General features: G+C 40.0%; 1 protein-coding gene across 1 annotated transcript in view; it reads right to left on the reverse strand.

Annotated features, from left to right (window-relative positions):
- Positions 1-1,670: 1,670 nt before the first annotated feature.
- The window catches only part of LOC141432906 (lipase member H-like), a gene marked incomplete in the record, with an annotated part of 18,810 nt that continues 5,526 nt past the window's right edge, over positions 1,671-14,954 (reverse strand). The window contains 2 exon segments of the mRNA XM_074094736.1: positions 1,671-2,689; positions 14,432-14,779. Coding sequence (XP_073950837.1) covers positions 1,755-2,689; positions 14,432-14,561 — 1,065 coding nt within the window.

A 14,954-nucleotide genomic window follows, 5' to 3' on the forward strand; every position in this document is an offset into this window, starting at 1 on the left:
AAATTCATTGCGTAGTTTTTAGGAATTCCCACGGGAATTTTTGAGACACATCCTGGACTACGTAAGCTGCCATCTATTGGTAAATTATGAAAACAACCAGCGCTAAAGTTCGGTGCTGTCACGTGCTACGTCTCACTCAGTATCAACTTCACTTCAATCAACGACGTAGTGGTAACAGTGTCTAAACATAGGTGGCGCCACCAAAAGTTTTGTAGGTAAATATTTGGCATTCGGTGAGCCAATGAGGGCTAAAAGACAGGTGAAATATGGCTAGATGGCGTTAGTGTATGGTGAGGTTTTTTGCCGTTGTTTGTTACGGTCTTGCTTGCAATGAGGGCTATCGCGTATGAATTCGCCACTAGAGGCGCTAGTGCAGCGTGAGGTCTCCGAAATGTCAAATCTCATAGTTTTTGGGTGAGCTACGCGGGTTTATTTATAATTAGAATAATTTGTGAATATTTTGCAATATCTGAAATTAATTATGGCAAATATGCGTTCCGGGGCAATGAATGTCTGTGTTTTGAGACAGTTTTGTCTTTCGGAAACCTTTGTCCTCCCTTTTTTCCGAACAAAACGGGGACTATGCAACACTGTGGCATGCTCGATATTTTTATGGCACGGTTTTAAGGTGTATTAAATATGATTTTAATCTAAACTTTGTTTTCACGCCCGTAATAACAGACTTTGAAAGCCATACTTAAAAACCTCACGCTACAGTGCGCCATCTAGTGAGACAAAAAACGATAGCCCTCATTGGCTCATTTAGTTACTAACCAATAGGGAATAGCAATTTTCTGCCGTCAGAGTGCAGCACTAGCACAAAACCGTAAACATCTTAAATGCCATTAAATTATTTCAATTATTTTTCTGCAAATATAGCTCTATCGTTACTATCGATGTAAATATCATGTTATTTTGTTATTAATAACTGTATCATGATTTCTATAGATACTAATACTCTTTGGTCATCATGGTTTGCGCTAGTATCGCCCCCTGCGCAGAGATTTGCCTAATGTGCTCTAATTGCAAGAAAGACCCTAAAGCTGAGTTTAGACTTGCAAGAAAATTCGTGCACTTTACGAGGCCGTAAAGCCAACGAGTTTGTAGTGGTCAATCGGGTGCCGGAATGTACCTAATGCAACTTGCACAATTTTTCTTGCAAGTCTAAACTCGGCTTAACCTCAAAAAAAGGAATTCCGTTTCGGAATTTCGATTTGAAATTCCCATTCGAGATTTGGAACGCAGTAAATCCATACAAATCTATGGACCTACCTCTAAAAAGAGGGGTGTTATAAGTTTGACCGCTATGTGCGTCTGTGTGTGCGTCTGTCTGTGGCACCGTAGCTCTTAAACGGGTGGACCGATTTGAATGCGCTTTTTTTTTAAAGCAGATTATCTGGCGATGTTTTTTAGACAAAATCGGTTCAGCCGTTTTTGAGATATTGAACTTTGAAGTGACAATGTCGGGGGTTTTCCAAATGTTTGTTGGTTAGGTTACTCACTTCATAATAACTGATAGACTCGTTTGCGGACACTCGTTTATTGCCGTCACGAAATCTCCACTCGAGATCTAACCTGTTTCAACGGCCATCAGTTCTGCGTCATATATGATAGATCAGATCTTTACATTGCATACAGGATTAGGGTAGGGACAAATAAAACAAAACACATTAACAATATTAGTATATTAAAACTAATATCACAGGCGACAAACTTAATAAATCTGGCATAAACCTCCCAACCTCACACTTTCGTCACCTGACCAGCCAGGACAGGACCTGACCAGTCAGCGCCTCCACAGGATTAAACACCTTCATTTCAACATCCTTCTTCCGTCTTACCTCTTCACCATCAGATTTGTACAAAAACATTCCTTTAGTCTTACTGCTACACCCGTATCCTACCATCGTCTCATTCCCCCTACACTTTCCTTTCGTCAGATCAGTCCAGTTAGAGCACTTCTGACCTCTGAACGATTGCCCGTTGACCACGGACGCAGCAAACAACTTCCAGGCCTGCGCGTGGTCACATTCCAAACTGATCGCTCGATCCTGACACTCCGGCTGCTTCACATCCACACCATTCACATACACATCGAGATCTCCTAAAGGATTCTCCAAGCCTAGTACTCCAGCACTGGTATGGATGACTTGTACAAACTTCCCATCGTTTTTACTTAACCTAAATGATTCAGCAATGCAAGGTTTAGCTGGATCTAAGGCAGTTATCCTCGAAAGTTTTTTGTTAAGACCTTTTTGAACCAATTTACCTGTTATGCCAACAACATGCGCTCCGAGACTAAAACCTATCAGCTGTATGGTGTCTATCTTGTATCCTTGTTTATGAAAGCTCTTTAGGAAGTCGTACAAAAGATGAGCTAGAGCATTTACTCGTGATGCTGAAGAGACGTAACCCCTACAGAAAGATAATCTGGTATCTAGAACTAAAACCATTGGAATCTTCTTTAGGAGTGCTTCTACTAAGGTTTTGGTGGACTCGTCCATTGGGCTGTTCCACCATCCTGGCACGTAGAGCACCAACGAAGAAGGATTGCTCTCCTTAAGTATCTTCGCCGCTTGATCAACGCGGTAGACTTTGTAGTCGTCTTTCGTGAACTCTACCATGTCAATCAATGGTAGTTCTAGAGTAAATGTCCGAGCAAACAGAATGTCGAGAGGTAGATTTTTGCCTGAAACATAGAAATAAGTGGAATTAAGATTAAGTACAGATCAATTGAATAATATTTTGCCATCATATTTTGCCGGATCAGTTCTGTTTATCTTCTTTCTCAATTAGTTTCAGTAAACTTCAGTAAGCTAGCTGAGAAAGCAAGATAACTACGAACTTGGGCGACAAAATACGATGGAAAATACGATACGATGGAGAAACATTATTCACGACATCTGTAATTATCTTAGGATGTTGAAAATAGCCTGAATGGCTTCGAGAAAAGTATGGTACGGCCGTGCCTTTGTTTTTGTTTTGCTCGACTTGGCAGATTATGTTATAAAAGCCGTGATCAGTGGCTAAGGGGTTTGACTTATTGCCTCTCATGCAAAGGATCCTGGGATTTGCGGGTTTTAATCCCAGCTCGCACTTGTAAGTTTTTCGAAATTCTTGTGAGAAATAAGGTACAATTTACTACGAGCTTTATGGTGAAGAGCTTTTACCAAAAGTGATTTTTTGGCAGTTAAAACTTTTTTTATAAAAAGTTCTTATTGTGTTTTGCTTTTTTTTTTATATAAGAGGGGCAAAACGAGCATGAGGGTCACTGGATGGGAAGCAATCACTATAGTCATCTTAATATCTTAAAAATAATAAAAGACAATAATAGGATGCAAAAATATGACTACAGACATGACGTAAGTCGTCATAATTTGTGTCGGAAATATTCATAGTATGTGACGTATTTAGGTGATCAACAGCCCATAAATACCTAACTCAAGGCAGAGGTCAATTAAAAACATGCCTTTGCTAAGGCTTTGTTAAAGGTTAATGGAAGCTACACAGTCAATGCCAAAATAAGTAATAAATAATAAACGTAAGCTTATTACCAGTATGTGCAATGGTATTAAGTATGTACAAGTTAGTTCACGTAGTTGTCATTCGGCATTTTTATTTTACCCACTACGAAATGCCCATGATAATAGTAGATTATTGTCGTGGCCTGGAAGTAGGCAATTGCTGGCTGAGTATGATTATTAAACGGACGAGCTTGCGAGTCCGTTTAACTAATACGAAGCCAGCAATTGCTATTCCAGCCGAGACTAATATACAGCTTTTCTCAAAAATGGTGAATAATTCTGTTTAGAATAAACTTTCTCAAAATATATTATAAAATTTAATTTTATTCCAATATTTTTCTTATGCTTTGGGCTTTTTTCATTAAAAATAAACAGCTGGTGTTTTTTCCACCGAAAACACCACAAGCTATTTCAGAAAAGAAAAAGTCCGGAGTTCCAACAAAATATCTGATACCGGCCATTAGACTTGGCTGTATACGACTTGTCAACATTTATGCACCTTTTTAACTAAAGATATTGGTGCTGGTGACTGTCTATGTGCGCGCTAATTCGCGCGAAAAGCTTGCGCCTGACTACGCGGACTTATTAATTTTTCGCTGATATAAACTAATGCACTTCACCTTCAATTGTAAAGAATAATTTCAACTTACGGCATAATTGAGAAAATAGCTTTATGTGACAAACATACACGTTAGTGTAACAAACAATTGTAAAGTAACATAAAAATTATGATGATTAATGACTAACATGCAACAGGTCCGAAAAATAGAGTAAGTTATGCGTTTACGATGTAATTTTTGTAAATTTAGTAAAATACTGGAATTTCAATTAAGCAGCTGGATCTAATGATTTACGCGGGCGAAACTGCGGATAAGCACTAAGTAGTGATAAATAATTCATTTGAAACAAGTTCTGTAATGTAAACAATATTCATCACATTTGCGAGTAAAATTTATATTTCTAAAAGAAAAATATAATTCTTCCAAATATTGGCGTTAGCTTAGGCTGCGCTCTTGGCAGCGCCGCCCTCCCCCTCCCTCAGCATGTGACTGAGCCGCGTGTGCATGTGGTCCTGCTGCTGCACCATGCGCAGCACCATCAGTACGGGCACGGACTCATTTACCGTCCTTGGGCTTCATGACAAAAAAAATTGTACGCGCAATGATCATTTACCGACCACGGGTTTCATGACAAGCACATGAATTTGGGGCGTTGCAACCAAGGTAGCCTGCATGTTTCGACGCTGTTTACGAGCAAGTGTGATGAAAACAATAATATGTAACTGTACTATGTTATAGTTCTTAAAAGCTCTCAAGAAAAAAAAACGACGGCAAGAGGCCCGACGCCAAGACGCTCATGCCATGGGAAATGGGACGGCCGTTGGTTTGGGACGCCACTTGCGTCGACACACTCGCGCCGTCCCACCTTCCATCTACAGCCAACAGGGCCGCTGCAGACTCTGCGGAATGCCTCAAACGGCGCAAATATGTAGGCATCAGTAGTGCCTACATTTTTGAGCCGTTTGGGGTGGAGACCATGGGTCCTTAAGGCTTTGAGGTTTTAATATTTTTAAATTATTGTCGTCCAAATTAATTACGGTTTCAGGTGACCAGAGGACTTTTTCTTAGCACAAAGATTAAGCATTGCCATACAGCGTGGTGATGCTGCCAGTCTTCTGAGCACCTTACCACCTGGCAGTGATTTTGGGAAACTTTCGTTCCGTAGCCAAAATGGCAAAAACAGAACCCATATAGTTTCGCCACGTCTGTCTGTCTGCCTGTCCGTCCGCGGCTTTGCTCAGGGACTATCAATGCTAGAAAACTGTAATTTTGCACGAATATATATGTAAGCTATGCAGACAAAGTATTACAATTAAAAATACAAAAACATTTTTTAGAGTACCTCCCATACACGTAAAGTGGGGGTGATTTTTTTTCTCACCCAACCTTGTAGTGTGGGGTATCGTTGGAAAGGTCTTTTAAAATCATTAGGGGTTGCTAAAACGATTTTTCGATTCAGTGCAAAATATTCAACTTTAAAGTGCAAATTTTCACTAAAATCGAGCGTCCCCCCCCACCTCTTTAAAATCTAAACCGGTGGGTGGAAAAATTTGAAAAATCAGGATGTTAGTATAAGTATACCAAACTTACAAGGAAAACTATAACGGTTAAGTTTTCTTGAGAATTATTAGTAGTTTAAGAGTAAATAGCAGCCTAAAGTATAAAATATACCTAAACTTGGAATATTCCGTACAAAATACGAAAACCTTAGAAAAATATTACTTAATTTTTTCGTAATGGCTACGAAACCCTATTTTGGGCGTGTCCGACACGCTCTTGGCCGGTTTTCTTTTTGAAATAAGGTTTTCTAACGATGGTCCTTAGACGTTTTTCATTAAAATCAGTGCAGCCATTTCTGAGATATTAAACTTTGAAGTGACAAGGTCGGGGGTTTCCACTTTTTGTTGGTTAGGTTATTCCCGGCTGCGAACTAGTGACCTGCGCGCGCGCAGCCGGAATGCGCCGCTGAGCAATACAAGCTGCGGCGCCGGCGTCGCGCGGCCCTGAACTTGACATTTGAATTTCCTTATGCTTTTGTTTCATCGCTGAATTGTTGATAAACTTGTTTTAACGATGTGGCCAAAGGATGCGTGAACGCATGGAATCGGATGAATAGGTTTAAATGGGTCCATGATTTGCGATTGAGATTTTTGGATAAAAAAAAATAGAAAACAATTTATTTTTCAAATTTGAAGTTATTTTTGGAATTTGAAAAACGGAAATAGAGACAAATTTTCACGAAATAGTCCCAACTGAGCATTATTCATCACGATTCTGTGTTAATATTATTTTGTATGATTCTGGAGTAGGTACGGTCAAGGACTTTAATTTACCATGGAACCTTTTCAAAGGAAAAGTCATTACGATTTTCCTTGTTAATTAATGCGATATCCCTATGACGTTTACTGTGAAAAGGTTCCACGGTGACTCATGAATAAAGTCCTTGACTGTACTTATTACGTCTTATTTGAGTGACCTTTAATCATCACATTATTGTAAAGTCATCCTGACCACAAATCGTGCCCAACCTAGGTCAAGTTGCCCATGGTCATACAAATTTAGGCATTACTTGCGTACTTTACAGTTGCCCACTCATATTTCGTGACATTTACTTTTGTTTGCGTTTAATATTATTATCTATACCTACAATATGGTTTTCTTGGTTTCAGTAAACTTCTTCGAATTAATTACATTTTAATTACGGACTTGATAAGTGTTTTGTAAAAATGAAATTTATAATAAAAGTTTTTTTTTGCTGACAGTTCTTTTTGATGACTGTACTTTTATTGTCACCCAAACTACATTTGCATACCAAATTTCAAGTTAATGCCATTAACCGTTGAAGAGTTCCGTCCCGTGCAGACGATCCTGGCCGGACTACCACGTTGTCACTATCAGATTATTGTATTGTCATCAGATTTACATAAGTTTACCAAATTTCAAGTCGAGCGGACAAATTTTTTGACTAATTTAATTTGCAAGATTTGATTCAAATAAATAAATTAAAGAACGGCGTTAAATAAAAGCTTGTAAAAACGTATTTAATTAAGAACCTTTACATTGTTTATATGTATAAACGCGGGTAGAACTACAGTTGTCAATTTTTATATTTATAAACATGTTCATTGTTTGCATGTGAGCAAAAGAACCATAATATTGTGCTAAGTAATTTTTTTTTTTTTTTTTTAAAGAAGTAGGACGCCGCTGCGGGACCGGGGATTAGACTCTCGCTCCGAGTCGTTCTTGATGCAAAAGGCTCTATCGCCGTTCAACGCGGAACGCGCAAGCGTGTTGGGCACCTTTGCGCCAGGAACGATTCGAGGCGGTCTTTTTTTATAATATAAAAATATTATTTAAGTTAGCTAGTAGATTTATTATTTAGCTCTTAGGTATATGATTGTATTTTCTATAAGTTTATATTCTTAAATAAATTTACTTCTTATTATAATCATTATTATCGACATTGCTCGAAGAATATGAAAGTTGAAGTGTCACTGGGCGGGCCAGATTGCTCGAAGAACAGATAACAGTTGTGGGGACTAGGAACCGGAAGAGCGTGGGCACGCAGGCCTCCTGACGGCTTCGCGAAAGGTTTGGGCAAATAGTGGATGAAAGTAGCGAGTTGTCGTTAATGGGGAATGGATGAAAATTTCTAATTAACAGAAAAAAATATCAGATTTTTAAGTAGCATCAATTAATTTTATAAAAAACGGCAAAGAGCGTGTCGGAGACGCCCAAAATAGGGTTCCGTAGCCATTTCGCATAAATTCAGTAATATTTTTCTGAGGATTTTGTATTTTATACGGAATCTTCCAAGTTTAGGTATATTTTATACCTTAGGCTGCTATTTATTCATAAACTACTAATAATTCTCAAGCAAACTTAGCCGTTATAGTTTTCCTTGAAAGTTTGATGTACTTACTACCATCCTGAATTTTTTCAAAATTTTCCACCCACCAGTTTAGATTTTAGGGGGGGGGGGGACAAAGTCAATAGTCAAAGTCAAACGCTCGATTTTAATGAAAATTTGCACTTTAAAGTTGAATTTTTCGCATAAAAATCACTGAATCCAAAAATCGTTTTAGGAAACCCCTAATGGTTGTAAAAAACCTATCCAACGATACCCCACCCCCAAAAAAAACACCCCCACTTTACGTCTATTGGGAGGTACCATATATATTTTTTTTATTTTTTTTCCATTTTGTCGGCATAGCTTACATATATATCCGTATACAATTACAGCTTTCTAGCATTGATAGTCCCTGAGCAAAGCCGCGGACGGACAGACAGACGGACAGACATGGCGAAACTATAAGAGTTCTTGCCATTTTGGCTCCGGAACCCTAAAAATTAAAGAGTTTTCTTTACTGCCAAATTACGACACGGGTTGTTCAAAACAAAAAAAATTATGCGCCGTTTGACTCGATCGTTTTGACAGGTGACACTCTTTACCGGGCCGAATAATACTGACATGGAAATACCGACCGTGTTTTTTATATACACGCCCCGCCCATAGAAACTAACATGAGCTTCCATGGGTGTGTGGAACTCGATTCGCGTTCTATTAGGACGATGCCTTAAACGAGCAATTCTATATTAATCAGAATCTCGGAAACGGCTCCAACGATTTCGATGAAATTTGGTATGTGGGGGTTTTCGGGGACGACAAATCGATCTAGCTTGGTCTTATCTCTGGGAATCTTAGTATCGAGTTTTAGCCCGAGCAAAGCTCGGTCACCCAGGTACTAATAAATTATGATCACAAGTCAAATTGAAGCGATACGAAAGTAACTGAATCGATTTAGATGAATTTTGGTATGGAAAGGACATAGGATAGTTTGTATCCCGGAACATTGCAAAACTCCCGCGTGGAAGCGATAAACGTATTCTTAGTCGCGAGTCGCGGGCAACAGCTAGTCAGCCTATAAAACCTTTAAATTCAGTAATTTTTAGAATTTGCCCTGATAATTTAATGATATGACTTGGAGACGTCGCAGATCCGCCTGGACACTGTCCTCCCAGCGGTACCTGGGTCGCCCAACCGGGCGGCGACCAGCCGGTCGTCCCACGTACGCTCTTTTGGCAGCCCGATCCTCTCCCATTCGTAGTAGGTGGCCGAACCAGCGAAGTCTGTGTGATTTTGTTACGCCGATGATGTTGGGTTCAGCCACCAGCTCCTGGATCTCTCTGTTTTTACGGATCCTCCACGTGCCGTCGTCTCTCTTGACAGGTCCCAGGATCTTACGCAAGACCTTCCTTTCCGCTACAAGGAGTTGATATTCCTCTTTTTGTGTTAGTGTCCAGGCCTCACAGCCATACATAAGGACAGGTCTGGCAAGAGGCTGCGCACGATCGGGACAGATGGCGTGCTCTCGTTTCGGAGGCCAAGACCCTCTTTGGGTCCCTGAGCCATATTAGTTAGTTAGTTAGTTAATTTAATGATATCCCTGAATTCCAATTCAATTGCTGGATCTAGAGATTTAGGTTACGCGTGCGAAGCCGCGAGTTAACATTTGTTCGTTTTTTAAATCATATTACCTAACAGGGCACACGCAGTACTCTAATTTTCATACAAACACTCTGATTATGTTAATGAAACAGTCTTATTGTGGGAATGAAACGGAAACAACAAATCATAACATCACATACAGTCATACAAACGGCTGTAATTTCATCGTGTATCATGTCACGGTTAGGGAGACAGACGTGCACACAAATTACATGTTGAGGCTAATGCCTCATCTAAACGGTACGAGTTTCGTTACATTAAGGTCGCGTGACTCACCAGATGGTCTTTAAAGCCCAACACACAGACAGACGTCTGATGCGACGGGCTCATTTACATGGCGGTAGGTATATGGACCCGCGCCCGCCGTCAGGCACTTGTCCCACCGCCAGCGAGGAAACAATTGGCTATCGACTATTTTCCCGCTCAAGAAACGAACAAAAGAGAAACGAGTAAGATAAAAGAGACAGTATAGTTAATAGTTGATCGCTGGCTGTTCACACTGTCGGCGAAACTCGCTCTTACATCTTTTGTCGCAGCGACAAGAGCTATAAAACTCACTGAGCTATAGATACTCGCTCAGTGATGTCAGCTTGGCGGCCGCCCCGCACGAGCGAGTCGAGTGGAGCGAGTAATCGCCCGTCGTACGCGAACACTCGCTTACAGCGAGCAACAAAACTCGCTTCTCGCTGCTCGCCCACTCGTTTCTAGTTACTCGCTCTACTCGCTTCTCGCTCATCGTCGGCGGTGAGACAAGTGCCTCAGTGTGATGGCGTCCATACACCGCCATGTAACAACGCCCATCGCGGGCGTGTTGGGCTTAAAAAACTAGACTGCGTCCAGACAGCAATACTCAGAAAAAAGACGGTGCGCTCAAAACCACGCGATTCCCGCCGTGTCTGAACAATAACTTAGAAACGTTGGTAAACCCCCGACATTGTCAATACGTAGTTCAATATCACAAAAGCGGTTGAACCGATTCTCATGGTAGCTAATAAAAAGCACCAGGAAACCCAATTAAACTGACATTGGCGTCAAAATTATAATAATCTTCTTTTTGCGTCGAGGGTTAAAACATAAAAAGGACATCATCGTCATCATCATAATCCCCCCCTGCCCCCTGCCCTGCCCTGCCTGTGTCCTTCTCTCAGAATAGGACGTAACCTAACCAAACCTAACCTTAGAAAACTTGAAAAATTCTCGATAATATCCAACATCTCAAATACGACTAAATCGATTTTTATCAAACAGCTAAGAAAACTACAAGGGTTGCTTTCACGTAAAAAATACCGCATGAAATCGGTAAGTACATCCGTCGTTATGGGGCTACAATGTCACAAACAGACGGACAGACATTTTCGTCGAACTTACAGCACCCTTTTCTAGCGTCAGGGGTCTTATGAACTATTGAAGAACTGGGGGGCTACTACGAAATTCGGAAATCGAAGTTCGTATCGTACCGTCCCTATTGTAATATTCGGCCGAATATTCGGCATAATTGATTCCTAAGTAGAAACTAGAAATATGATTCATTTGTAATTTAATCAATTTAATTTAACTCTTGAAAACAAAAAACTTGCTTAATTTCTCACAATAAAGACCTGATCGATTATATTAACATATTTTATTTATGAAGATCTTACTTATATTTTGATTTTAATTAATAACCATCTTTTTTATCTGCTGTTATTGGAAATAAAGCCACAGTGTCAACAAAACCATAAAGCCTCATAATGATAACACATTTAACACTCAACTCATGTATGGCTCAATACAGTAAAAATTTTGAGTACCACTTTGCCGAACATTCGGTGATTTAGCTGAACATTAGGCCGAATACCCCAATATAAAACGAAAACTCGGCGAATCCCTAATATACTCTACAGCAACTCGTACGACGCTTGCACCGTGTAAATGATGCTTAATATCCGGTAACCTCCCGGTGCGAGTTCGTGACGGTATTTGGTTTGCAGCTGTCATGTAGTATTTGATGAGACGGCACATTTTGTTACGTGTTGTTATTCTTGCGGCGTAAAGTTAATCACCATTGATAAAACGTGCAATGAGTGTGTCAGATTACAGGTCGGAAGCATAAATTTGAGCTTGAGGTATCTCGCCTCTGAGACTTCCCGCTCTTTCGCCATCGTGCTTTTTAGATATCCTGCTTATAGCATCTTGTTTTTAACCCCCGACGTAAAAGAGGGGTGTTATAAGTTTGACCGCTATTGTCACCGTAGCTCTTAAACGGGTGGACCGATTTGAATGCAGTTTTTTATTAGAAAGCAAGTTTTCCAGCGATGGTTCTTAGGCCGATTTAAGCCGTTTTTGAGATATTAAACTTTGAAGTCGCAATTGGGAATTAAGCGTATAGGGGGTTAACGGCCTACAAAGAGTACGGTTATCAGTTATAAAGAGTCCATTGGCTAATAAAAAGTGTAGTATTATGTGGTAGAACCTTACTGTAACAACTTGCTGGCTGCAGTAAAAATGGGCCGGCTCGACCGGGTTAGTACCACACTCCCGGGCCAATCAACTATTTTACCGACATTTTGGGCGTCTCCTGCGTTACCAAAATTGTCTCTGGCGTTACCAAAAAATCGAACTTCCAACAAGATATTTCACGGTTTAATAGGTTGAACTTACGTAGGATGGCATGTATTCCTGTAGGTACATCATCTATTACATTACAGAAAAAACATGTTTACTCACAAAAATCTGCAATTGTTTGAAAAATGTCGCTAACAGATGAGTGTTGGTATAAAAGTTGATTGGCCCTCCCACAGAATACCGGCGTGATAGTAGTTTTGCAACTGTGTTTCCTACGGTGAGAGGGAGATCCCAACTCCCCTTCCCCCTTCCCACCCTCCTCCCTCCCCATTAGCCCATTTTAGGCCGGCAAAGCACCCGCTAATAATGCTGTAGGCGTCCATGAGCGGCGGTGATCACTTACCTTCAGGTGACCCGCATGCTCGTTTGCCAGCCATTTGATTTAAAAAAGGACCTACCTAGTATCGTTTGTATGTCATAAAACAAAAGTTATTTTTTTTATAAATATGGCTCTGACTATTAGACGACAACTTTGCTAGGTTTTGCTGTTGTATGAGTGTGCGAGATGAACTACTGTTACTTGCGTTCCATATATCAATAACATCGATAAGGCGTGTCTGTCAATTGGAAAGTTCGACTTTAGCGACACATAATAATACTAGCTTTTGGCCGCGTCTTCGCCCGCGTGGAATTCGGTTATCGCGCGCTGTTCCCTTAGGAACTGTGCATTTTTCCGGGATAAAAAGCCCAAAAACTATATATCTCTATGCCAAAAATCACATCGATCCGTCGCTCCGTTTCGACGTGAAACACGAACAAACATACAAACACACACTTTCGCATTTATTATATCTGTATGGATACATTTGAAAGGAAGTTGTTTGAAAATGTATAGACGATGCCCCGGGTAGGAGAGATACAGGGTTTAGATATGTTTTAATCTATATAATTGTTATCGTTTCTTTTTATACTATATTATGTTTGTTGAAATAAATAATCATGACGAACTGTTATATATATGAATTCGCCACTAGGGGCGCTAGTGTAGCGTGAGGTCTCCGAAATGTCAAATCTCATAGTTTTTGGGTGAGCTACGCGGGTTTATTTATAATTAGAATAAATTTGTGAATATTTTGTAATATCTTAAATTAATTATGGCAAATATGCGTTCCGGGCAATGAATGTTTGCGTTTTGAGACAGTTTTGTCTTTCGGAAACCTTTGTCCTCCCTTTTTTTCGAACAAAACGGGGACTATGCAACACTGTGGCATGCTTGATATTTTTGTGGTATGGTTTTAAGGTGTATTAAATATGATTTTAATCTAAACTTTGTTTTCACGCCCGTAATAACAAACTTTTAAAGCTATACTTAAAAACCTCACGCAACAGTGCGCCATCTAGTGAGACAAAAAAACGATAGCCCTCATTGAAACGACATTAAATTCGACATGATAGTTAGATACGAACAATAATTGAAGGGAAAAGGAGAGGCAGGGAAAGAAAGAGACGTGCCAAGCCAAAGAGAACAACACATGCTACCAGAGAGAGCACCACTAGATTAGATCGTAGAGTCTACCATTATTATCAGTGACGTTGACAACCGTAAACTATTTTTACAGCCACAATCTGTTCAAAATGCAGTTCTCATTGAACTTGAACCAAGCTTGCGGAAAGACACGCGTGGAATGCATTAATTAACATACATCAGTAAAGGTCGCAGGTCGGAGCAGACTTGGGTGCACCGCCCTTGTACCGTGGACGAACCTTTATGTTAAAGGTAATAAACTGTGGTACTTAATAATATTAAATTTAGTAATATATTGACTGTTATGTACGCTTTGACCGCAAACTAAGTTCTTTTAAACAGTTGTTAAACGTGATTCAAAAATATCTTGACTTTATGGGTGACTGTTGTACCTCTGTCTTTCCGAGACCCGTCCTAACAAATAATATGCGTGTTTTGAAACATGAATGGACACTGTAAAATACTCGTAATAATTCCGGTTTGCGACTCTATTAAAAAACACTATTTAAGCTTTGATAACCAAATTAACTTCGATCAGCTTCAAAATATTTTTTTATTTGCTTTAAAACAAATAAATACGACTGAATTGGCAAAAGTAACTGACATCATAGCTAGCTACTGTCATACAAGATCTATGGGAATAACCCTGCGAGAATCATCTTTTGACAGCTCAAAAAAAGTATACAGGGTGGCTTTAAATTTAAGCTTCGATTCTACTCGCATATCTAAGCTATTTTTATTTTATAACATTTCAATCAAGTGAACCTACACGTCGCTGCTGCTGTCTTGATCAACTCCTCGAAGTTCTCCGTGAGGAACGGCGGCAGCAGCGCCCCCAGGCCGTCCAGGATGTCTCCCCTCGCTGCTGCCAGAACAGACACGATCAACAGCACCCTCATGCTTACGAGGGCTTCTTGGTAAGTAGTTCCTCCACACTTCTAGAGTGTCTTCTGAAGGTAGATCTTGACACGCGGAGATCGATTTATAACTTTAATTTCCTCGTGTCTTCAAAAATTTCACGGTCTTCGGCAGTTAGAAGACTGTCACAGAATATGCTGTCGCATTTGCGTAAAGTATTGACAATAATAGTTGATGTAATGTTATCTGTCTTGTATTGTAATATTTATGTATAAATATAGCACTTAAGAAAAAACTTTTGCACTCAATATCCCAAAAAAGCACCGAAGCTTTAGCACTACATAAATGTCTAGAAACACCAGAACAGGTCCGTTTTATCCACTGGTAAAGTCCGGTTAGCACTAGGGCTGGTCTGAGCGACGTCGGCGACAACG

Source organism: Choristoneura fumiferana, chromosome 11 (genome assembly GCF_025370935.1).
Source record: "Choristoneura fumiferana chromosome 11, NRCan_CFum_1, whole genome shotgun sequence".
Classification (NCBI taxonomy): Eukaryota; Metazoa; Arthropoda; class Insecta; order Lepidoptera; family Tortricidae; genus Choristoneura; species Choristoneura fumiferana.